Source organism: Pimephales promelas, chromosome 8 (genome assembly GCF_988280905.1).
Source record: "Pimephales promelas chromosome 8, fPimPro1.hap1.1, whole genome shotgun sequence".
Classification (NCBI taxonomy): Eukaryota; Metazoa; Chordata; class Actinopteri; order Cypriniformes; family Leuciscidae; genus Pimephales; species Pimephales promelas.
The window spans coordinates 15,868,222-15,895,151 of record NC_142776.1 but is presented as its reverse complement, the minus strand read 5'-3'; the positions used below and the strand labels follow the sequence as shown (position 1 = coordinate 15,895,151).

Below are 26,930 nucleotides of genomic sequence, written 5' to 3'. Positions count from 1 at the left end.
GGCGTGGAGTCCTTCACAAATCAACCCTCAACAAACTACTTGTCTGGACTTAAAAATTTATAATACAGAATTTTTTGTTGTGTCTGCGTAGCAACGCAAACCGGAATTAACCCCGACAATGTTTTTTTTTTTGTAAAGAGGTAAAGGGAAGGAGGCCTGAAAAAGATACTTAACCGCTTGAGCACCGCTCACTGATCAATAAAATAACTTCCGGTGGCGCTGCTCTGCTTGCGACCCGGGCTCTGGCTCTACTGCACCAATTGTTGTTTGTGGTTTGTTCATCTTATCCACTTTTTGTTTATTTATTTATTTATTTTTGGTTGGCAATGTTCGTTCATCTGTGCCTAGTGATTGCTGTGTGGGGATACCTTGCACAGGGTCAAACACACTCAGGTGCGGCATTATGGACGCCGATTAGCTACACTAGAGACGCACTGCTTGCGCTTCGCTATGCCGGGCCTCATCCTTTGAATCTGCTGGTTTGCGGGGTGTTGTCGACTGAACCCAATAGAAAGCGGAGGAGACGAGGTCAACGAGGTGGAATACGGCAGCGTCTACGACGACGAGGAAATAGACCTCCCCTACCATCGATGATACTGTGCAATGCTAGATCCTTGCACGGTAAAATGGAAGAACTTCGAGCGAACTCCAAAGTACGTTTTGAATACCGCACTTCAAGTTTGATGGTGTTCACGGAAACATGGTTGCATCGGGACGTCCCGGACGCTGCCCTGGGGCTGGACGGATTCTCGCTGGTGCGGGCGGACAGAAATGCCCAGTCAGGGAAAATCAGAGGCGGCGGCCTGGCCGTGTATGTGAGTAACGCTTGGTGTAAACAGTACACGATTAAGACACTATCTGTTGTCCTGATGCTGAGGTCCTGTGCTTGAAAATGAGACCTTTCTATTTACCGAGGGAGTTTGGTAGCGTCATCGTTTGTGCCGTCTATGTCCCTCCTAGTGGAAATGCAGTTAAAGCAGCAAAGTGTATAGCGGACTGTGTTCACCAACAACTACAGCACTCGCCAGAGGCTCCAGTTTTAATATTAGGTGATTTTAATCAATGTAAGCTGGAGCTGTTTTTGCCTGGTTTTGAACAATATATAAAATGTGGGACAAGAAAAGATAGAACCCTAGATAAATGCTACGGCAATGTTAAAAAGGCTTATGAAGCCAGAGTGAAACCACCGTTGGCTAACTCTGACCACAACACTATCCATCTTATACCTACATACAGGACTATGCTCAAACGCAGTAAACCATGCATGAAGGAAGTAACAGTCTGGTCAGACGACGCAATAGAGAGACTCAAAGGTTGTTTTCACTGTACGGATTGGAATGTTTTTAATGATATGGACATTGATACCACTACTGAGACAATAACGGAGTATATTAACTTTTGTGTGGACAATGTACTTACTAAAAAAAATGTTATGATGTATCCAAATAACAAATTGTATATAACCAAAGAAATTAAGAGTTGTATTAACAGGAAAAATGCTGCATTTAGAAATCAGGATTTTGCTGGGTTGAAAATAATACAGAAAGAGCTTAATCATAAGATCAAAGAAGCAAGGGGGCGACAGAAAGATCTCATTGAGCGTCAGTTCTCCACTGGAAATTCAAGGAAAATGTGGGACGCAATGAAGGCTGTTACTAATATGGAAACAAATAGTCAACTTATTAACACTAGTGATGATTTACAGAAAGCTAATGAACTTAATGACTTCTATCTGCGGTTCCAAACTCACGACTTCTCTGATAAATGCAGATCTGTTATAGGTTCTCTGACGGATGACATGGGCAGTAGATTAATTATAGATAGTTCTAAGGTGCAACTATTGTTTCGGCAGTTATGTACTAAGAAATCTATGGGACCTGATGGGATTTCTGCACAGCTTTTGAAAACTTGTGCTGCAGAACTTACTCCAGTGTGGTGTACACTCTTCCAGCGTTCATTGGACTCACACATAGTTCCTGCGCTCTGGAAAAAAGCTGTGATTATTCCAATTCCAAAAAAAGCCACATCCGTCGGAGAATAATGATTTCAGACCTGTGGCACTGACATCAATAATAATGAAATGCTTTGAGAAATACATTGTGTCTTTATTAAAAAATGAAGTTATGTCAAAATTAGATCCATGGCAGTTTGCGTATAGACAGGGTAGAAGCACGGATGATGCAGTAGGAAGCATCACTCATCTTGTATCGAAACATTTGGATGATTCAAAGGCATATGCGCGTCTACTTTTTATTGATTTTAGTTCAGCTTTTAATACTTTGCAACCGTATTTATTATTAGAGAAACTTAAATTGATGGATGTTAATCCGTGTATTATTAAATGGTATTTTTCCTTTTTAACAAATAGAACCCAACAGGTTAGGGTGAATGGGAAGATCTCAGACTCTCATGTCATTAGTACAGGAGCCCCTCAAGGGTGTGTAAGCTCCCCAGTTCTCTTCACACTTTATACAAACAGTTGTGTGAGGAATAACAGTAACAACTATATTGTGAAATTTAGTGATGATACTGCGATTCTTAGCTTGTTACATAAAGACCAAGACATTTTGTCTTACTGCTCTGAGATTAATCAGTTTATAGAGTGGTGTGATGCCAACCACCTGGTTGTGAATGTGAAGAAAACTGAGGAGATGATATTTGATCCAAAGTCAATCGGAAACCATAGCTCAATTTGTATTCATGATGTTCCTATTACACAAGTGTCCTCATATAAATATCTGGGTGTCTACATTGACTGTTCTCTTACATGGCAGGCTCATATAGATTCTTTGTGCACTCGACTACAACAAAGACTGTATTTTTTGAGAAGGCTGAGACTTTATGGGGTCAGTAGTAGGATTATGATGTTGTTTTATCAGGCTGTATTGGAGAATGTGATCACTTATGGAATACATCTTTGGTACGGTAACTTAACAGTACACTTGAAATCTAGGCTGGGTCGTCTCATTCAAACGGCCATGAAGGTCATGGGCAGAACAGAACCTCTGTATCTCCAGACCTTATATGAAAAATCTATATTGAGGGAGGCAAATAAGATTATGCATGATACAACACATGTCCTGTACTCTGAGTTTGTAATGCTGCCATCGGGGAGAAGACTGAGAATGCCCAGCTGTAGACTAAACCGGTTTAAGAATTCATTTATTCCTTCAGCTGTTAAGTTAATAAATAATACCAAGCAGAAATAATAATTACTTTAAGTATAGTAGAGTTGCATGATGCCTCACGTTCTAGTGTAGAGAATGATGTCATGCCAATCATTTTACAGTGCAGAATGAGGGGATGCCAAACACTCTTTCATTGTTCAGTGGCAAGTTCTCTCCAATGTACACAGTATTTGTGAGGCTAACTACTTGTTTTTAAATGTGTATTTCTTTGTTTTTTATGAATTGTGTTTGTTTTAACTGTCTGGTGCAGTGGGTGTAATTGTGAGCCCAAGACAAATTTCCCATTGGGACAATAAAAGTATACCAATACCAATACCAATGACGGCAGGCTGGGCCTCCCTGTCTACATTTATATGGTTTTATAACCTAGAGGTTCCCACCTTACAGGCTAAACTACTTTCGGTCTAAAAATCAGTATTGTCTGCCTCTTTGCTTTGGCTCAGAATACTATAACCGCTTGAGCACCGCTCACTGATCAATAAAATAACTCCATGGGCAAAAGTAAGACCCATACTGTTACCCAGTTCTGGCCGAACATTTTCAACCTGACTGTGTGGAACACTGTTGATGTGATTAGCTCCCTTAGGATGCTAACTTATTGGGAATGACGCTTCTAGACTCTCTTTCTTAGACTCTTTGTGAGTCCCTGGTGATTATGCACTATATGAGACCCGGGTACCTGCCCTTGGGACTTTGGTGTTGGATCCCAGCAAGCATAGTGTTTTACACTGTGTTCCCCTAGTGTAAGATATTACGCATTACAAGATAACCTCTCATAAGAGAACATACTTGGTTACTAACGTAACCTCGGTTCTCTCTAGAAGAGGGAACGAGTACTGTGTAACACTCTCTGGTTCACTTCGGCGATGAAAACCAGATTATATCAGCCCATCGAACAATATTAATAGGCCTGGGCCACGCCCACTTTGACGGAAGGTGACGTAGTGGGCACTTCGCACCCCCAATGGATATGACGTCATCAAGGGCTTCTCTCGATAGGCTGCCGCAGTTGCCGCAGGACAGCCAATAGGCACAAAAGCCGTCTTGCCTATGTCTGCATGCTGCCGATTAATTTTACATTTAATTCAACATTAAGGATAATTTTTGGCTTCAATATCTCATGGAAAAGAGGGGAAAACCTCTTTTCCAAGAGATGTTGAAGCCAAAAATTAGTGTAAGATATTACGCAGCACTTGTTCCCTCTTCTATTGAGAACCGAGATTACGTTAGTAACCGAGTACATTTTCATTGATTCACTTCCATTGTGAAGATCATTTTTTTACGCTAACACGACACCGGTCTTACAGGAAACACTCTTTTAACGCACTCCAGCCGCCCATCCGCACGAAACAGGGCTGGTGTCTCGAGAACGCATTCTCTGAAATAGGTTTGATGGTGCAAACAATAGACGCTGTGTTCAATCCATAGGTATGTGCATAATGTGTTCAATCCATTGATATGCACATTTGAATATATATGTGCGCAGGCGTGGAGTCCTTCACAAATCAACCCTCAACAAACTACTTGTCTGGACTTAAACATTTATAATACAGAATTTTTTGTTGTGTCTGCGTAGCAACGCAAACCGGAATTAACCCCGACAATGTTTTTTTTTTTTGTAAAGAGGTAAAGGGAGGGAGGCCTGAAAAAGAGACAGAGCGAATAAATAAATAAAATATATCACTCTCAATTTTTAAAAACAGAGTAAAAGGAAAGAGATCTGAATGTAATAATGATGACGATGTTGACATGTCAGCATGATGCTGATGGCAGAAAGCAGACTTAGAAAGGTAGGTTTAGGACAATTTACTGTATATGTAATCCTGCTGTCACCACTCGCAAATATGTGCATAAGAGACAGAAATGTATACAAACTATATTTATGTGGGTGGTACCAAAGTCTATTACAAATTCCAGAAAAAGTGACACCTGATAGTGAGAGTCACAGGGCATCAGCATTGTGTGTGTGATTGGCAGCAGTGGGCTCTGTCCTCGTGATGAGTGGGTGAGTCAGGCAGCTCATGCTGGGCAGAAGCCTCAAGCAAATGTCATCACCTCTAACGTGCCACGGACTAATACACTGCTGCTCCCAAATGCAATCTATGACTGCACAGACATTTCTGTTAACGGCAGCCCCACAGCCAAATTGTACTCTATCCATTCAGCCAACTTACTTTCTTCATTTGTTTCCAATTGTGAGTAATGTACCTGGTCTCCAGGAGCTGTATGTTTTATGGAGCACAATTTAACTTCTCACAAGCTGAAGGTATAATTTACTATCAGTGTGAATTGTAGGCTGTAACTGTCTTGCTTTGACATGGTTCTTTTCAACACTGTGATGCATGTACCACTCAAAACAGCACACATACTGGGTTTCACTTCCACAATGTCGACCTCTGAGACATTAATTTCAGTCCCAACTTTGCACCCATCTCTCAGAGCGAGACAGCTTGGTAATTGCTTAGCACCTACCTGACTTGAGTTCCCACACTTTTTATACTTAAAACTAAATAACAGTTTGGTATTGAGGCCAAGTTTGAAGTCAATAATGTTGTCTCTTAACTAATCGCAAAGCCCCAAATTGCATTATGCAGAAATGGAAATGTCATTTGAGAGCTTTAGCAGAGCAATATATTTGGTGAATAACATATTTCAGTCTGTTGATCACAAAACTATTGCATGGCTTTATAAGAATATTGCACGTCATGCGGACCACTTCTATGTTTGTTTGCTAAAAATAAAAATATTTCATTTCCTATTTGAGTTTAGATTGTCTGATCATTTCTTGTGCGATATCTGCGCATGCGGTCTGTGTTAGACTTCGTCTACTCCGTGCGTTTCTCTGCCCAGGAGGACGCGATCATCTTTGGCTTCATTCACTCCGGCACCGACACAACACCATGGACCATGGATCACACAGTGGAAGACACGAGCCAGGACCAAAGCTAGAACCTCTCCGCCGCCCCTCCTGGTCTTCGAGATCTCCACCCGGAACCGCTTCTCCCCTCTTCGCGAGTCGAAACGCGACGACGCTGTGATCATTGGCACGTGCATGGTCCGTCAAATAACAGTCTTTGTTGTCCAAACTTAACTAATATGCTCAGTGTGGAACATTATATTGAAACTGTGTCTATTCCTCGTTTAGTGAGGCCAAACAATAAATCTAGTGTAGGATCTAACAAAAATCTTATTGTAATTAAACCAGAAAATCTAAATATCAGTGAACAAAAACAATTTCTAAAGCTAGGTCTTCTAAACATTAGATCGCTCACACCTAAGGCGGTTATTATAAATGAAATGGTCACAGATAATAATTTCGATGTACTTTGCCTTACTGAAACCTGGCTTAAACTAAATAAGTATTTCGGTCTAAATGAGTCTAGTCCACCAGGATACTGTTATAAGCATGAGGCCCGTCTGATTGGTTGTGGCGGCGGTGTTGCAACAATCTATAAAGATATTCTTAATATTACTCAGAAAACAGGTCAGAGGTTTAATTCGTTTGAAGTACTTATGCTAAATGTTACACTTTTAGATGCAAGAAAGACATCCATATTATCTCTAGCCTTGGCTACCATATAGAGACCTCCAGGGCCATATGCTGAATTCCTAAAAGAGTTTGCAGACTTTCTGTCAGATCTATTGGTGAATGTCGATAAAGCAATAATTGTTGGAGATTTTAACATACACGTAGACAATACAAATGACGCGTTAGGGGCTGCGTTTACAGATTTATTGAAAATTTATTGAAGAACAGATTTGTTTCAAGCAAAACATCAGTGGTTCCACTCATCATCTAAATCATACACTAGATTTAATTATATCATATGGAACCAATCCAACTGATAAAGATATTATACCGCAAAGTGATGATGTCACTGATTCAAGGCTTCTGGTCATTCCTAGGATATCTAAGTCCACTAAAGGAGGGAGTGCGTTCTCGCATTTAGCTCCAAAACTCTGGAATAGCCTTCCCGATGCGGTCCGAGGCTCTGACTAGCTGACACAGTTTAAAACTAGATTAAAGATGCATCTCTTTAGTCAAGCATTCACATAATGCAAGCCTTACCTTTTAGTCCTCTGTTATGCCATACAGAACCGTTTGCCCAGTGGCGCAAAAAGTGGGTATGCGCTATATGCGGCGCATAGGGGTGCAGCACAATGGGGGGGCGCCAAAGCGATGGTAAAAAAATAAATAAATAAAAAAAATAAATGTATATATTGTATTTCTATATGTAGCTGCTGTTGTGCGTTTCTAAATCATTTCTGCATTCCTTCAAAGTTATATAACATTTTAGAGGACTAACAGCCAGGCTAGAGTAGGCGCCCTCATGGAGAAGGGGGGCGGGTAATATCGCGAGCGGGCGGGGGTGCTGTGAGTGCTGAGCGAGCAGGTACGAGTAGTGAGTTGTCGTCGAAAAAGATGGATAAAACAAAAAGCTGTGGGGCTAAAAATAGAAAAAGAAAGAGAGAAAAGGAGATGGCATGTCAATTGATGCGACAGCAGCTAAATAACTGCATGCATTGCTGAAAGCCAACAGGTAGGATTTAAAATGTGACATCCAGGCATTATCGGTATATCTCTGTGCATCGGGACTATCGGGAGATTCCCACTGGGCCGACGTGCTTTTCTGGCGATACATCTCATCCTTTTTTTATTTATTTGTCTTAACTAAATTCCAGTCAGGATTCAGACCGCATCATAGTACAGAAACTGCGCTAGTTAAAATTACAAATGATTTACTTTTAGCTTCTGACCAAGGCTGTATCTCAATACTAGTCCTACTTGATCTTAGCGCTGCGTTCGACACTATAGATCATATAATACTCTTGGATCGACTACAAAACTTCACCGGTGTCCAGGGACAGGCATTAAGCTGGTTTAGATCGTACTTATCGGACCGTTCTAATTTTGTCTGTTTAAATGGGGAAAAAATCAAAGATAACGTCAGTAGACTATGGAGTACCGCAAGGATCGGTTTTAGGCCCTCTGCTATTCTCAATATATATGCTGCCACTTGGTAATATTATAAGAAAACATGGAATTAATTTCCACTGTTACGCTGACGACACTCAATTATATATTTCATCACGACCAGATGAAAACACTAACTCATCTAAAATGACAGAGTGTCTCAAAGATATAAAATGCTGGATGACGCGTAATTTCCTGCTATTAAATTCAGATAAAACGGAGGTATTACTTATTGGTCCAAAAAACTACTCACAAAACCTCTCACAATACAACTTTAATATAGACGGATGTCCTGTTACTTTATCCACTACAGTAAAAGACCTGGGTGTTATACTAGACCGCAACTTGTCTTTTGAAAATCATATTTCATATGTTACAAGAACAGCCTTTTTCCACCTTAGAAACATTGCTAAGCTACGTAACATGCTATCTATTTCTGATGCAGAAAAATTAGTTCACGCATTCATGACCTCGAGACTAGATTACTGTAATGCTTTATTAGCCGGTTGTCCTGCATCCTCAATAAACAAGCTACAGTTAGTACAAAATGCAGCTGCTAGAGTTCTTACTAGGTCAAGAAAATATGATCATATAACACCGATTTTATCATCTCTACACTGGTTACCTATTAAGTTCCGCATCAACTACAAAATACTACTACTGACCTATAAAGCCCTAAATGGTTTAGCACCTATGTACTTAACGGACCTTCTTTCGCCCTACAATCCACCGCGTTCCTTAAGATCACTAAATTCAAGGCTTCTGGTCATTCCTAGGATATCGAAGTCCAGTAAAGGAGGGAGGGCGTTCTCGCATTTAGCTCCAAAACTCTGGAATGGCCTTCCCGATACGGTCCGAGCCTCTGACTCGCTGACACAGTTTAAAACTAGATTAAAGACGGTTCTCTTTAGTCAAGCATTCACATAATGCTTACCTTTTAGTCGTCTGTTATGCCATACGGAACCGTTTGCCACTGAAACTGCTTAACGCACCAGTGTGGCTCGACAGCCTTTTAGACAAACGGGTCGGCGCGTATGGTCGGCGTGTATGATTGGGTTGCGGAGAGTTCAGGTTACGGAGAGTTTGTGAGTTATAACGGAAATCATTATGAACATCAGCTATGCTAATTATTTCCCATCTGCCTTTCTGCTGTTATCTCGGGACGCTTGTCCCGAGAAAAATGGCGTTCGTCAGGTCCAGTTTTGTGTCCAGCCTCTCACGGGGATTTCGGATGCCCCAACGCCTGTGATGAGACGACTCAACGCCTGTGATGAGACGACTCAACGCCTGCAATATGTTATGGCGCCGTTTGATTCATAAACAATATTTATATTTAATATTTATATTTAAACAATATGAATGTAAGCCAGAGGAGAACTGGCCCCCGACTGAGCCTGGGTTCTCCCAAGGTTTTTTCTCCATCCAATCTGATGGAGTTTGGTTCCTTGCCACTGTCGCCTTGCTTTTGGCTTGCTTTGAGCTTGCTCAGTTGGGGTTATTTAGTGTTTAGCAATGTTGTTGATCTATGTTGTGCCACTTTCATGTTATCACTGTGAAGCTGCTTTGATACAATCTGTATTGTGAAAAGCGCTATATAAATAAATGTGACTTGACTTGACTTGACTTAACGGCCCATAAAACTCATACATCAGCGGCCCATTTGTTTGTTGTTTGTTTTTGTTTTGTTTTTTGCTTAATTGGCGGCACTGTGCTGGTGTAATGCATTGGGCAAAAAAAAGTCAGCTTTAGTTTTTTTTCTGACACACTGGCCCATTAAACATGTCATTATGCGCTTATATCTTTCAAGTATAGAAATTAGTGCAAAACTTATTAAAAGTTTTCTTTATTTTTCAGTGCATTTGTTTTACAATAGCCTTTATTGCTATTACTATCATGGGATTAATATTAGGCTATAACTATTATTATGTAGTAGTGTAATGTAGACAGACACTAACTAAAAGAGGTTCAAATTTTTCTTTGTTTAATTTGCACCCTGAATATGGCTTGGAGCTTTTAATTTTGAACTCTCAAAGTGCACCAGACTGCTGAAACTCGTAACTTAGAGCGTAAATGGAAACAAACTAATTTAGAGGTCTTTAGAATCGAGTGGAAAGACAGTATGTCACGTTATAAAAAGGCTCTAAAAACAGCCAGGGCTGAGCATTTCTGTAAACTAATAGAAAATAACCAAAATAATCCAAGGTTTTTATTTAACACCGTGGCTAGACTAACTAATAAACAGACATCACTAGAACAAAATATTCCGTTTCAATTTAGTAGTAATGATTTTATGAATTACTTCGATGAGAAAATAGAAAGCATCCGAAACACAATTAAAAATGTACAATCCTCTATGGTGTCTTATGATTCAGCCTCAATTATGGCCCCTCTAGAACAACTACACCGCTGTTTACAACTGTAGGACAGGAGGAGCAAAATAAACTTATCATTGCATCTAAACCAACAACATGTTTATTAGATCCAATACCCACTAAATTACTGAAAGAACTATTACCTGTAGTGGAAGAGCCTCTCCTCAATATTATTAACTCGTCTTTATCTTTAGGTCATGTTCCAAAAATATTCAAGCTGGCAGTAATAAAACCTCTCATTAAGAAACCGCAATTAGATCCAATTAACCTAGCAAATTACAGACCCATTTCAAATCTTCCATTTATGTCCAAAATACTAGAGAAGGTTGTGTCCGCTCAATTGTGCTCTTTTTTTGCAAGAAAATGATATCTATGAAAAATTCCAGTCAGGATTCAGGGCGCATCATAGTGCAGAAACTGCGCTAGTTAAAATTACAAATGATCTACTTTTAGCTTCTGACCAAGGCTGTATTTCAATACTAGTTCTACTTGATCTTAGCGTTGCGTTCGACACAATAGATTATAAAATACTCTTGGATCGACTACAAAACTACACTGGTGTCCAGGGACAGGCATTAAGCTGGTTTAGATCGTACTTATCGGACCGTTATCATTTTGTCTGTTTAAATGGGGAAAAATCAAAGATAACGTCAGTAGACTATGGAGTACCGCAAGGATAAGTGTTAGGCCCTCTGCTATTCTCCATATATATGCTGCCACTTGGTAATATTTTAAGAAAACATGGAATTAATTTCCACTGTTATGCTGACGACACTCAATTATATATTTCATCACGACCAGATGAAAACACTAACTCATCTAAATTGACAGAGTGCCTCAAAGATATAAAATGCTGGATGACGCGTAATTTCCTGAATTTAAATTCAGATAAAACGGAGGTATTACTTATTGGTCCAAAAAACCACACACAAAACCTCTTACAATACAACTTTAATATAGAAGGTTGTCCTGTTACTTTATCTACTACAGTAAAAGACCTGGGTGTTATACTAGACCGCAACTTGTCTTTTGAAAATCATATTTCATATGTTACAAGAACAGCCTTTTTCCACCTTAGCAACATTGCTAAGCTACGTAACATGCTATCTATTTCTGATGCAGAAAAGTTAGTTCATGCATTCATGACCTCAAGACTAGATTACTGTAATGCTTTATTAGCCGGCTGTCCTGCATCCTCAATAAACAAGCTACAGTTAGTACAAAAGGCAGCTGCTAGAGTTCTTACTAGGTCAAGAAAATATGATCATATAACGATTTTTTCATCTCTACATTGGTTACCTAATTAAGTTCCGTATCAATTACAAGTACTACTACTGACCTATAAAGCCCTAAATGGTTTAGCTCCTGTGTATTTAATGGACCTTCTATCGCCCTACAATCCATCGCGTTCTTTAAGATCACTAAATTTGAGGCTTCTGGTCATTCCTAGGATATCTAAGTCCACTAAAGGAGGGAGGGCATTCTCGTATTTAGCTCCTAAACTCTGGAATAGCCTTCGCGATCTGGTTCGAGGCTCTGACTCGCTGTCACAGTTTAAAACTAGGTTAAAGACGCATCTCTTTAGCCAAGCATTCACATAATGCTTACCTTTTATTCCTATGTTGAATCAGATCGAATGCATTTAATACTATAAAACTTGAAGAGTCTGTAGGTTATTTGTATAGGTTGCATAGTATAAAAAAAAGCAAAGTGCATTTAAGACCTCAAAGCTGCACCACTGTGATGGCATCGCTGTGATGAGTTTCATTATCTGTTTCTATTATTCACAACAAAGTCCTTTCATGTGCTAAGCAGAGGGAAGCTGACTAAGACATCACTAAGTTGTTAAGATACTAATAGAAAAAAATGTGATTACATAATAATTACAAGAACATTCTTATACCATTGTGTAAAACCTTTAAAAAAGTTTTGAAGGCACTTTGCATACAGATAAATAACAGGATAATATAAGGCTGCCATTATAAACCACACAGGACACCGAACACCAGACTGTGAAGAGTGCTGTTATAATGCAATCTTTGGAAATAATTAGCATTAGATCCTACGGAAAGAAAGTGTGGATCAAATAAAAAAAAAAAAATTGTCCTATGTGAGAGGAGGTCTGTCCAAGGACGACAACATGCACATGCGTCAGATTTGTTATCAAACATGCACTTGACATAAATGGTAATTTTTTTTAATTTGTACATAAACATGTTTTTCATTGCCTTTACTCTGGTTGTGGTAGAAAAAATTGCAGATCTCTGACAGAGATTGTAAGCTTATTTCAGTGTACAGATGAAAATGAAATGGAGAAAGAGGAAGCAGAGGGGTTAGAGCTGTCATGACCTCATCAAGAGCTTTTCATCTGCAGAATGCTCAAAGATCTGCCTTTCTTTCTCCATCCAATCCCATCATGCTTCAGGGGTCCCAGGGCTCTTATACAGGAAAACGTTCAAACGTGAACTTACAGGTTGCAAAGATCAACTTCAGTTCACTGAAAAAGTTCTGTTTAGAACAATTTAGTTTTCTTTAGTCTTTTATAAATAAATCAAACATTAACATTTCATCAATAACATTTCTAAATAATTTCAACAGAGCTAATTAGTTTGTTTATTTGAAGATCACACTAAAGTGTTTGGAACTAGAGAATTATAGAATTCATGAAAAGAACCAACAAGTCGACGAAACCAAACAAATTAGGATTAAAACAAGCATAAAAATTGAGTTTTTTTTTCAGTGCAACCACAGGCACATGATAGAACTAGGGATCGACCGATATGGATTTTTTAGTGCCGATACCGATACCGATTTTTTCCCCATCAGCCTTAGCCGATGACCGATACGGGCTGCCGATTTTCTTGAGCCGATATTTGGAGCCGATACATTTTGCTCCCTCAATTTACATCTTAAAAATAACATGATGTTAACAAATGTTACAGGTCTCAATTTAATAAAAGTAACATTTAATTAACTTCAAAAATTAATATTTAACAAATAGTAAAAACATGTGAGGTAGAACAAGAAGAAGTAGATAAACAATTTAACAAATATTAAAAACATAAAGTAGAACAAAAAAAGTTCAGTGCTGAAAATAAATATTTAAGCATAAATTAAATAATTACACTATTGCACACAGTAGCAACCAGCATAATAAAGTGCACAGTGCACACTGTACTTCATTTTAAAAGAAACGAACTATATACTGCATGGTTTCAATTTTTCTACATAAAATAAAATGAGCATGTCTAGTCTCTTTATATCACTGCGATGGCGAGGGAGACAAACTCCACACGCGTCCAAACCTCAGCCAGGAGAGCGCTGAATAAATCTCCCACAAAAAACACTGAACAACGTTGGCATTACTTAATCCTATGACCAGTGTTCGTTACAGCACCTGTATGCATACTAGGGCTGTCAAAATTACTCAAATGGCGTTTGCATTTTCCCTCTAAAAAACATATTCGAACATCCCGTAGCGCGTTTTGTTGTTGACGCGTATTACGTCAATAACAGGACACATTAATGCAAAGAGACATAACTACTAGTATTAGATAGTTTATTTGAGTTTAAACATATTTAACAACGTATTAAAAAGCAAACTAAATCAACTAATGGCCAAGACCGCAGAGCTCACTCTCTCGCCTGGACTTGCTCAGGCACTCTCTCTCTCTCTCGCCCTCACGCTGCGCGTCGGTTAAATGAACAACAAACAAATGTTGAGTGCTGATCAAGAGTTTTGTGCAAGCAATTTAAGGTTGCGAGTCGCGACTCGTGTCCCAAATATAGCAGGCTTCATTCAGTGATTGAAGTTTCACAGTATAGAACCGACAGTGAGTGCTCCGAGCGAGCTGTGCAGCTGTCTGCAACCGCGGGCGTGTTTTTCCATATTCAAATATTAATTTTCACCTTCAAAATTAATACATATTCGAATGTAGAATATTCATAGACAGTCCTAATGCATACTGAACGGATAGCCTACACCTTAGCTATTTGCAGCTCCCTAATACAATGGCAAGCAGTTAAGTTTTATAGACGAGGCATTCGCGTTTTCCATTTGGACCCACAAACTTGCTTAGTTGCAAGCACATAACAGTTATAGGGCGACGTGTTTCCATTTTCAAAGTGTTTGACAATATTTCAGCAGTCAAACATTTAAAAGATCCTTTGAAAGTTTAAGTTACCATTCTCGTGAAGAGCAGGTTGCACTCTGCTAGTGGGGGAGGGCGGGGCACGTGAACTGCAGCGTCTCTAGCAGCACAGAGCTGCCTGTGGCCGCCTGTCTATAAATAACGCCGGGGGGAAAAAAACTATCGGCGAACGCGCAGCGGTGTATCGGCCGATTCCGATACACGTAAAAACTTCAAATATCGGCCCGATATATCGGCCGGCCGATATATCGGTCGATCACTAGATAGAACTGCATGGAATTCATAATAACATAAATGCTGAATAAATACAGCATAAAATATAGCTGCGAGCAGCGATGATGGGCCCAAGCCGGTGGCACCGCAACCCCGGTTCCTTTAAGGCACCGGGGTGGCAGTGCCGCCAGCTTTGGCCCTTTCATCACTGCTCGCAGCTATATATATATATGTGTGTGTATATATAATTTTTATTTTTTAAGGGACAAGACAGGATATTACTTACCTGATCTGATTAGAACAATAATGTCTTGTTGTGTGAAACGTGATTGAACAATGGAGACATAAAAACATACTGTACTTTGTCCTTTTGTTCATACAGGAAATTTTTCAAACTGGAATATATATATATATATATATATATATATATATATATATATTTGTGTACACTTGCAATATAACACAACATTGTGCTTGTGTCAAACTATAAACTCTCGTCAAACTGCAACCTACAACTGTCAAGCAACCAAAATATCTCTCTCTCTCTCTCTCTCTCTCTCTCTCTCTCTCTTCATCATGTAACATTGGTTTTAATTTCTTGTCCTCGAACAGAGCCCTAATCTGTTTATTTTTCAGTTACACATTCTACATTGATTAAAAAGAAAAATCAAATGTGTTTTTCTTTTATACAGAAATAAATTATTTATAATTCATTTGAGAATAAAGTTAGTTCAAATTTTAAGAAAAACAAATATAGGATCTGAAATATAGCACATTCATTTTAAATTCATTCAGGTTCAATTACCAAACATACAATCTTAAATTAATTTAAATTAAGTAAATAATAAATCCAAAATAAATGGGTTGTATGCATATTTATAAAAAAGAAGATGTATATCCAGAAAGACAAGGCCTTAAACTTTAACAGGGGTACAACTCTTATCACTGCAACAAACGTAGTCACACACACAAGATACGTCACTTACATTTTAGATGCAATATTGACTTTTTTTCAGTTTCAGCAGAGAAAATAGTTAGACAAAGATCACAGCACACCATCACGCATCTCAAAGCAATGTGTTCTCATTACTGAATGATTCAGCATTTTGAACGAATTAATCCATGACTCGTTCATTAAGACGGTCGCCTGGCGACACCTTATGGAGATTTAGGGTTATGTTTAAAAGTATCGTTCTTTACAATGGCAGCATGAAAATAGAGACTAGTAGGTTAAAATGATTAAATGTTAAAACGGCTTGCCATACTCTATCTGTTGTTTTGAGTAGTCACAATTACGTTACAGATATCTTAAATGATAATACAAACTATCCAAAATGTAATTACGACTAGTCAGAAAGACGTTGTTGATATCTACAATGTTAATTCTGGATAGTCAAACTTAGCTTTTAAATGTTAAAAGGACTTGCCATTCAGAGACGTAGGCTCAGAGAGAGGCTCACCATATTCAAACCAAAATATCTGACTTTCTGTTGGTCCTAGCTAATGAGTATATATGAGAAAGTTGTCCGGCTCGAGGAGAACAATATACATACCGATTTAAAGCAAACTATACATTTAAAAGATTAGGGTTATATGCATATTTTGTCATGTAAAAAAAATACAAAATTGTTAAGCAAAAAGACAAGGACTTGCAGGAAAAATCTACAGTTAGCCACACACACACACACACACACACACACCAGCAAACAATTTATTCAAACAACCCATAATTCCCGACTTCCATTTGAACTGTTGTAAAACTTAGAGCACGAAAGTTGTTTGGCCTGATGTGATCTATAAGAGTACCGAGTTTCATATTATTACATGCAAGTGTGTTTGATTTATGGACCAAATTTTCAGATCAAGTTTATGGAAGTTTAAGTTAATTTAATTAATAAACTAATTGTATAAAACTATTGTCAATGCACTACAATTAAACTGGTTATATTATGCCTTTACTTATAAAAATACAAAATAAAAACGTATTTAAAACATACCAGGCTTAAGAAATGTATTAAGAAATGTCTGCAGGCCAGACACACAGCAGTGAAATGGTAAAGCCCCCTCCCCCTACAAACACACACACAGACAGAGACAGAGACATAGGCTCAGAGAGAGCATGACCACATTCAAACAAACATATCTGACTTTTTGTGGGTCCTAGCTAATGAGTGTCAATTAGAAAGTTGTCCGGCTCGAGGAGTAAAATATACATACTGATTTTTGTAACTGTAGATAAAACTAATAACCCCACTTTTGTCAAAAGGTGGCGCTACTGAACCCTCACCACGCCCGTTTCTGAAACTTTGCACATGTCTACTGGCTAATAAATGTGATGTGTGTGATGAGTTTCATGCAATTTGAAGCATGCTAAGGGTCTCAAAAGCATCCTAAAAGAATGGTAAAGTTTGATGCGTTGCCACGGCAACAGTTTCAAAGATATCAAGAATCCATTCACAGGTCTACATCTGCTGTATGTTTACATTATAGAGATGAAGTTTGAAGCAAATCGGTTAAAAATAAAAGGGTGATTTCAAAGCATTTTGAAAGTGACACACTTCCTGCTGCCAGTTGGTGGCACTATAACTTTGACTCACGATAGTCACATCCATGTAATCGGCCTCTTACAGCGAACACACTGCTGAAGTTTCATCAAGATCAGTTAATGTATAAAGAAGTTATAACACACTTCCTGTTTCAAGTTTCTCGCCATAATTTCGTTTCCTCGCCACGGCAAAACCATTCGAGATATCAAAAATCCCCACACAAGCTTTCATCCTCAATGTCTTGACTTCACGCTGACCGAGTTTCGTTGAATTTGGATCAGTGCTCTAGGAGGAGTATTTCACATACCATTGCGTGTCTTTTACAAAGAACCCTAAATAGCCGACTTCCTGATGGGCTGGGGTAAAAAGTAAGTTTCATATTATTACATGCAAGCGTGTTTGATTTATGGACCAAGTGTTCGGACCCCGTTCCAGGGGACGCTATCTAGCCCCCCTGCCACGCCCGGGTACCATCTTCAGCCCGGCTCTGATGGCCGCGGGTTCCGCGGGGACCTGCGCGCAAAGTTGACCTTTCGCCCTTTCAGGGCTTGGGCCCTAATAATAATAATAATAATAATAATAATAGAAAAGAATAACCCTAAGGAAAACAATAGGGCCTTCGCCCTTTCAGGGCTTGGGCCCTAATAAATACAGGTTTCCACAACTTTTGACTGGATACAAATTATTTAAAAGAATTGTGATTGCACTCCCAAAGGTAATTTCCTAGTGATTATTTATATATATATATATATATATATATATATATATATATATATATAAATAAAAAATAAAAAAAAAACAGAGAACAAAAGAATGAACAACAGAAAATACAAAAAGAAAAGAGTAGGAAAAAGTGAAAAAGTCTAGAAGAGACTGAAAATAAAGAAAAAAAAAAAAACCTACTTCTCAATCAAGTCCAAGGTCACTCCTGGCACCAGCTTTGCACTCTTCTGCATACAGAACCTTAGTAGAAAAAAGGAAATTCTGTGAGAGATTAAATGCACAGACACTCCTTCTGCCACATTCAATTTCACCCACTGCTTTATATTAACTGATTCATATATTTTTTTCATTTTTTTTAATTATATATATATATATATATATATATATATATATATATATATATATATATATATATGCATGTGTGTGTGTGTGTGTGTGTGTATTTATCTATTCATATATAAAAAATTACGGCTGTCAAATGATTAATCGCATCCAAAATAAAAGTTTGTGTTTACATAATATATGTGGGTGCACTGTCTATAATTATTTTGTGTGTATATATATTGTTGCGGCGATCTGCTGGGAGGTGTGTCTGCGTGTGAGTGCAGCGGCCTTGTTTCATGCACGTGACAGCGAGTGTGCAGCTCTGCTGCGCGCCTCAGCAGGTGTGCGAAATTAGACTAATTAGCAGAGACGCAAGAAAGCTTCAGACAATGAAAGCAGAGATGTGTTTGTTCAGATTTGCAATGCAGCTAAGAGTAGTGGAAGAAAGAATAATTCGCTAAAGAATCACGGATAAAACTCATGGGAAAAGGAAAAGATCAAAGGGGCTACCGGTAAGCTCACATCTCTTTACTGGTTTCTGAGGACTGCAAATGAGATCTCTGGCTATGTAGTTGTCTGGATGGGTACGCTGTGTGGTCTGTTAAGTGCATGTGTTAGTTGCACTATTAATAGTTTGAGGCTAAATGTTTTGTACAAAGCTGTTTAACCATTCCTGTACAGAGCAAACCTTCTGCTAAACTACAAATGATGCTTTAGGGGCTGCGTTTACAGACTTATTAAACTCCTTTGGGGTCAAACAAAACGTCATCGTCTAAATCATACACTAGATTTAATTATATCATATGGAACCGATCCAACTGATATAGATATTATACCACAAAGCGATGATGTCACTGATCATTACATGGTGACTTGCATAATACGTACTGATGAAATATGTCATGTTGCACCACGTTATAGATCAGGCAGAACAATCCTTCCAACCACTATAGATGGATTTTCAAATAGCTTACCTGATCTATCTAAGCTGCAAAGTGAACCCAAACAAACAGATGAATTAGAGGAAATGACTAGCAGTTTAAGCACCATTCATACTAGTACATTAGATATTGTTGCGCCAATTAAATTAAAAAAGGTTCGAGAGAAAATTAAAGCACCATGGTACAACAGTGCTACGCATGCTATCAAGAGAGAAACTCGCAATTTAGAGCGTAAATGGAAACAAACTAATTTAGAGGTCTTTAGAATCGCGTGGAAAGACAGTATGTCACGTTATAAAAAGACACTAAAAACAGCCAGGGCTGAGCATCTCCGCAAACTAATCGAAAATAACCAAAATAATCCAAGGTTTTTATTTAACACCGTGGCTAGACTAACAAATAAACAGACATCACCAGAACAAAATATACCGTTACAGTTTAGTAGTAATGATTTTATGAATTACTTCAATGCGAACATAGAACGCATCCGAAACAAAATTATAAATGTACAATCCGCTATGGTGTCTTATGATTCAGCTTCAATTATGGCCCCTCAAGAACAACTACACCGCTTTACAACGATAGGACAGGAGGAGCTAAATAAACTTATCATTGCATCTAAACCAACAACATGTTTATTAGATCCAATACCCACTAAACTACTGAAAGAACTATTACCTGCAGTGGAAGAGCCTCTCCTCAATATTATTAACTCGTCTTTATCTTTAGGTCATGTCCCAAAAATATACAAGCTGGCTGTAATAAAACCGCTCATTAAGAAACCGCAATTGGATCCAAATAACTTGGCAAAATACAGACCCATCTCAAATCTTCCATTTATGTCCAAAATACTTGAAAAAGTAGTGTCCGCTCAATTGTGCTCTTTTTTGCAAGAAAATGATATCTATGAAAAATTCCAGTCAGGATTCAGACCGCATCATAGTACAGAAACTGCGCTAGTTAAAATTACAAATGATTTACTTTTAGCTTCTGACCAAGGCTGTATCTCAATACTAGTCCTACTTGATCTTAGCGCTGCGTTCGACACTATAGATCATATAATACTCTTGGATCGACTACAAAACTTCACTGGTGTCCAGGGACAGGCATTAAGCTGGTTTAGATCGTACTTATCGGACCGTTCTCATTTTGTCTGTTTAAATGGGAAAAAATCAAAGATAACGTCAGTAGACTATGGAGTACCGCAAGGATCGGTTTTAGGCCCTCTGCTATTCTCAATATATATGCTGCCACTTGGTAATATTATAAGAAAACATGGAATTAATTTCCACTGTTACGCTGATGACACTCAATTATATATTTCATCACGACCAGATGAAAACACTAACTCATCTAAAATGACAGAGTGTCTCAAAGATATAAAATGCTGGATGACGCGTAATTTCCTGCTATTAAATTCAGATAAAACGGAGGTATTACTTATTGGTCCAAAAAACTACTCACAAAACCTCTCACAATACAACTTTAATATAGACGGATGTCCTGTTACTTTATCCACTACAGTAAAAGACCTGGGTGTTATACTAGACCGCAACTTGTCTTTCGAAGATCATATTTCATATGTTACAAGAACAGCCTTTTTCCACCTTAGAAACATTGCTAAGCTACGTAACATGCTATCTGTTTCTGATGCAGAAAAATTAGTTCATGCATTCATGACCTCAAGACTAGATTACTGTAATGCTTTATTAGCCGGTTGTCCTGCATCCTCAATAAACAAGCTACAGTTAGTACAAAATGCAGCTGCTAGAGTTCTTACTAGGTCAAGAAAATATGATCATATAACACCGATTTTATCATCTCTACACTGGTTACCTATTAAGTTCCGCATCAACTACAAAATACTACTACTGACCTATAAAGCCCTAAATGGTTTAGCACCTATGTACTTAACGGACCTTCTTTCGCCCTACAATCCACCGCGTTCCTTAAGATCACTAAATTCAAGGCTTCTGGTCATTCCTAGGATATCGAAGTCCAGTAAAGGAGGGAGGGCGTTCTCGCATTTAGCTCCAAAACTCTGGAATGGCCTTCCCGATACGGTCCGAGCCTCTGACTCGCTGACACAGTTTAAAACTAGATTAAAGACGCTTCTCTTTAGTCAAGCATTCACATAATGCTTACCTTCTAGTCCTCTGTTATGCCATACAGAACCGTTTGCCACTGAAACTGCTTAACGCACCAGTGGGGCTCGACAGCCTTTTAGACAAACGGGTCGGCGCGTATGGTTGGGTTGCGGAGAGTTCAGGTTACGGAGAGTTTGTGAGTTATAACGGAAATCATTATGAACATCAGCTATGCTAATTATTTCCCATCTGCCTTTCTGCTGTTATCTCGGGACGCTTGTCCCGAGAAAAATGGCGTTCGTCAGGTCCAGTTTTGTGTCCAGCCTCTCACGGGGATTTCGGATGCCCCAACGCCTGTGATGAGACGACTCAACGCCTGTGAAGAGACGACTCAACGCCTGCGATATGTTATGGCGCCGTTTGATTCATAAACAATATTTATATTTAATATTTATATTTAAACAATATGAATGTAAGCCAGAGGAGAACTGGCCCCCGACTGAGCCTGGGTTCTCCCAAGGTTTTTTCTCCATCCAATCTGATGGAGTTTGGTTCCTTGCCACTGTCGCCTTGCTTTTGGCTTGCTTTGAGCTTGCTCAGTTGGGGTTATTTAGTGTTTAGCAATGTTGTTGATCTGTGTTGTGCTACTTTCATGTTATCACTGTGAAGCTGCTTTGATACAATCTGTATTGTGAAAAGCGCTATATAAATAAATGTGACTTGACTTGACTTAAACTACTGTAATATCATTTAAAATGTTTTCCTTGTAGGTTTGTGATTATGGAATGTCATATATAACTTCTGTATGGATGATCTGGGGTAAAGGTTCATTTAAAAAGAAATGGGCCCCAGCAGAGCTGGCTTTCTGGAATGTAATGGCTGATTTACACTGTTTACCTGGGGTGATAAACTTGAAGAAATTGATCTGTTAATCCAGCTTATCCTTTGCTTGTTGTATTTTGATGTGCTTTATTGTATTTGTTGGGAAATATTGAACTTTATTTAATTTGTTATTTTTTGTATGTTTAAAGGTTTTTCACCTTCCTTGTTACTGGTCAAATAAATTGAAGAACGAGTGAAATCCTGAGTCTGGTTGATTCCTTCTCTTGTCAAGTGTGGGAAGCCATGATGTTTGAAGTACACTTGACAGTGAAAAACCGCCGTGACCAGTGACCAGCGACGATTCCATATGCGGCCACAACCAAGAGGGAGAGGTTGACTCCACCCGGGGGCCTGAATGATAAAGCTGCTGTCTGTCAATTGAAGAGAACAAATGGCAAAGTCACTGGATGAATTGAAGGTGGAGAGGACCACAGCTAAGAGACTTTTCTCCCGTCTTGCTAATAGCATTTCACGAACCCATACAGAGATGTCTATAGAGGAGTTAAAGGAGAACTTCAAAAAGCTTACACTAGAGAGCTCCAGAGTTATGGAGGCAAATGATGAGGTAGAGGTTGCCTACATGGAAGAGTCCAAAGCAGTTACTGCAGAGGAGCTGGGCGCCTTACTGAGAGCCGACATAGAAAGGACGGAGGAATATTGTAAGCAAAAGACGGAAGAAGTTAAACTCCTAATTCGAGAGACAGTCTGGGCTGTATATGGAGAAAGAGAACTGTCCTTAGCTCTACTAGTTGCAGAGGGGGAGTGTAAGAATGTCTCCTCCACCCCACTAGATATAACTCTGGAGGCTTATGAGTTCATGCTGACTCACTTAGAGAAGTTGGTGCTTAAGGCAAAGGAAGCGCATAAGAACTGGAATCGCTGGGCTCCGCCAGCCGAACGAGGAGATGCTGATGGCCGCCTAAGAGCGCTGGAGGTGAACCTTCCCCAGCTGGTGTCGCGGAAGGCTGCCTTCATTAAAGCAGCAAGCATAAAATCAGATACTGAGGAACCCCCAGGTCGCCGTTTAGCTCCAGTGGCAGGGATAAAGCTGAAAGCAACAGCTTTACCAAAGTTTGGCGGTAACCAGCGAGGCTACTATAGATGGAGGCAAGAATGGGAAGCTCTGCAAAAGCAGGGTGAACCTACCGGTTCCAGAGAGGTAAAAAAATGTCAACTGCTCGATAGTCTTGATGAGAGGATGGCCAGAGATTTATGCCTGTCAACATACAACTCATCAGACGAGATCTTCCAAATCCTGGAGAGCCGGTTTGGGAACCAAGCCACCATCGCTCTCGAGATCATTGAGGAATTACAAGCAACTCCACCAGTCAGGAGTGGCCAGCCAAGGAAAGTCATAGAGCTCATTCAAACAGTAGAAAAAGCCATTTATGATTTGAGTGAACTGGATAATGTAGACGCCATAAAAAACCCGATAGTGATTAAATCCATCGAGGGCAAGCTCCCAGAAACTCTGAAGAAACACTGGCTCACCTATGCTGCTGATGAGAGAAATGCTGTTAACCGTCAGAACCGTTTCGACAAGCTTGTCAGGTACCTGAAATCCCAAAAATCCATATATGAAGAATTAGATCAGCTGAAAGACATTGTTGAACCCGTTAGAGAGAAAACCAAGTCTCTTAAGTACGCCAGAACAAAGACGTCCAAGTCCAGCAGTGAAGTAGAAGGCTGCATCATTTGCGGTGACCCAAAGCACAGAAAGAAACTATATTTCTGTAGAAAGTTTAGAGTTAACCTAAAGCTGTCAGAAAGGAGGGACGCTGTGCAACAAATCGGTGCCTGCAAGAGATGCCTTGAAGTCCACAACGGGGATTACTGTAGGACAACTACTTATCTGTGTGGGAATCCAGAGTGCAAAGATCGACACCATCACTTTCTTCTCTGCCCAGTTGCCAGATCCCAGCTTAAAAAAACACCCAAGACCAGTTCAGTGGAAATTGAGGGAAAAAGATACACTGAAAGTCAAGAAAAATTCCTTTCCAAGCTGACACCGGAGTTAGCGCAGCAATGTCAAGATGCCTTCTGTAATACAGCATCTAGGGCATACAACTCCACTGTAGCGGAAGGAGGCCTTCTGGAGGACAACTGTTTAAAGGAGTACCCGGTGATCCTAATGCTACTTGACGTTATTGCCAACAAAGAGCAAAGTATAGGTACTCTCATTGGTTTGGCATCCGATACGAACTACATAACGCACAGAGCCGCAAGCAAGCTGAACCTGAGAAGTGAAGATGTGACATTGGTGGTTTATGGTGTTGGGGGGATGAAAGTGTCTGTGGCAACCAAGCGTTACCTCCTCAGGATACGTGTTCACACTACGAGAGGGACCCTCAAGTCACATCAATTGATCTGCTATGGACTTGATAAAATTGCAGAAGTTCACAGGCATGTTCCAGCCATCAGATTACAGAAGATATTCCCTGATGTTTCCCTCAAAGACCTTGCAAGACCAAAGGAAATACAACTACTGATCAGCCACAAAGAAGGGCAGCTGGTACCCCAGAAAGTCCGGTCTGTTGGTGACCTGGTGCTCTGGGACGGCCCGCTCGGCAAAGCCGTCGGAGGCACGCACCCGGACCTCTTTGAGGAAGTCACATTAGTGACCCATACGTCAAAGACGCACTTCGCAAGATCCATGAGAACAGCAGCTGTTAGATACACTGAACTCACCTGTAAAAATCTAGTCCCTTGCCAGTCTTCTGACCATCTCAGTGCCCAGTCCAATACAGCCACTAGAAGCAGAGACTTTCTGAAGTGGTGGGAATGGGAAAGCATCGGAGCTGCCTGTGAGCCGAGATGTGGGGGATGTCGTTGTGGGAATTGTCAACCCGGGGGAAAAGAAATGACGCTGGCTGAAGAAAGAGAGATGGAGATGGTGACAGATGGCTTGACGTATGTAAACAAAGATCATCATAGCCCTGAACCACACTGGCATGCCAAGTATCCGTGGACAGAGGATCCAGCATGTCTCCCCAATAACAGGAGAGTGGTTGAAGCCACATTCCACAGAACAGAGAAGCAGCTGGCAAAGGAACTAGAGTGGAGAATGGCCTATGCTTCACAAGTCCATGAAATGGTTAATCGTGAAGCTGCAGTGAAGCTGTCCAAAGAAGATCTACAGAGCTGGACTGGACCAGTGTGGTACATAAGTCACCTGATCGCATTAAATCCACATTCAGTCTCCACCCCAGTAAGGCTAGTGTGGAATAGCAGTCAGAGATATAGAGGCCTAAGTTTAAATGACATTTTGATAAAAGGTCCTGACGTTCTGAATACGATCAGAGCTGTCTTACTGAGGTTCCGCACTGGTGTCTTTGCTGCCCTTGGTGACATCCGCAAGATGTACAACTCTGTCTGGCTGGATGAAAGAGAGGTCCACTTGCACAGGTTTCTGTGGCGCGACATTAAAGATGCAGAGATAGAGGATTTTGCCATAACAAGAGTCAACATCGGAGACAAACCTGCTGGTTGTATAGCCCAAGTCGCCATGCGGGAGACCGCCAACTTGCCTCTGTTCAGCCATTTTAAAGAAGAAAAACGTGTACTGGAGGAAGATGTATATGTCGATGACATCTTAACCTCTCACAACGACCTCGACCACTTGAAACTCCTCACATCCAATATCGAGCAGATCCTGAAAGGAGGAGGATTTATCATTAAGCCTTGGGTCTACTCTGATCGAAGTGGGAGGAAAGGGCAGAGAGGTGGAAATGTGGAGTCAACGACCGTAATCCTGCCAAACCAGCTAACTCCAGAGGATAACAAAGCCCTTGGCCTCGGTTATACCATTGAAGACGACAAGTTACACGTCATGGTTTCAGTGAACTTCTCTAAGAAAAGGAGAAAAGTGCGCCTTGGCCAGGACTTACCGAGGGAAGAAGTAAGAAGCCAAACACCAGACCCACTTACCAGAAGAGAGCTGTTAAGCCAAGTCTCTGGTCTTTATGATCCCCTCGGCCTTGTGGCTCCAGCAAAGCAGAAGGGAGCCATTCTGATTCGTAGCGCTTTTCAGGAAGCGAAAGTGATGCACTGTATAGAAGACACCTGGGATGCCGCCTTGGCTAAAGAACTCAGAGAAGATGCAGTGAAGCTCCTCGAAGAGTATGCTGACCTGAGGCTACTGAGATTCACCAGGGCCCTTACGCCGCCAGATCCAGGTGGACGACCATGTGGCATTACTTTCTCTGACGGTAGTGAGCATGCGTATGGCGCCGTGCTGTACCTTCGTTGGAGTTGTAGCCATGGGATCGTCGTGACTGGTGGAATCTAAGGCCAAGCTGACTCCTCTGGATCACAAGGGTGACCCGGTGAAGGTGGAACTGTGTGGAGCAGTCTTTGCAGCCCGGCTGAAAAACACCGAATCGATGTCAAAAGGTGGTATCATCTCGTCGACAGTCAGACCATCTTGGGTGCAATACAGCGAGAAAGTTATGGCTACCAGACCTTCTTCGCGAACCGAGTTGGCGAGATCCAGAGGAGTACTGACACCCGAGATTGGTTGTGGATTCCG

The 26,930-nt window shown here is 40.2% G+C and overlaps 2 protein-coding genes across 10 annotated transcripts in view; one reads left to right on the top strand and one right to left on the bottom strand.

Moving 5' to 3' along the window:
- Positions 1-26,930, bottom strand: part of rptor (regulatory associated protein of MTOR, complex 1) — a 402,321-nt gene that overhangs the window by 221,336 nt on the left and 154,055 nt on the right. For all 9 annotated transcript variants that reach the window (XM_089134067.1, XM_089134063.1, XM_089134065.1 and 6 more), the window contains one exon: positions 18,349-18,408. In XM_089134067.1, coding sequence (XP_088990193.1) covers positions 18,349-18,408 — 60 coding nt within the window. The remainder of the gene's footprint in view (positions 1-18,348; positions 18,409-26,930) is intronic.
- LOC148977687 (uncharacterized) lies at positions 18,737-26,702 on the top strand. Its single transcript, XM_089134062.1, has 2 exons — positions 18,737-19,004; positions 21,826-26,702. The coding sequence occupies exon 2, from the start codon at positions 22,794-22,796 to the stop codon at positions 26,688-26,690; it is 3,897 nt and encodes a 1,298-aa protein (XP_088990188.1). The 5' UTR covers positions 18,737-19,004; positions 21,826-22,793; the 3' UTR covers positions 26,691-26,702.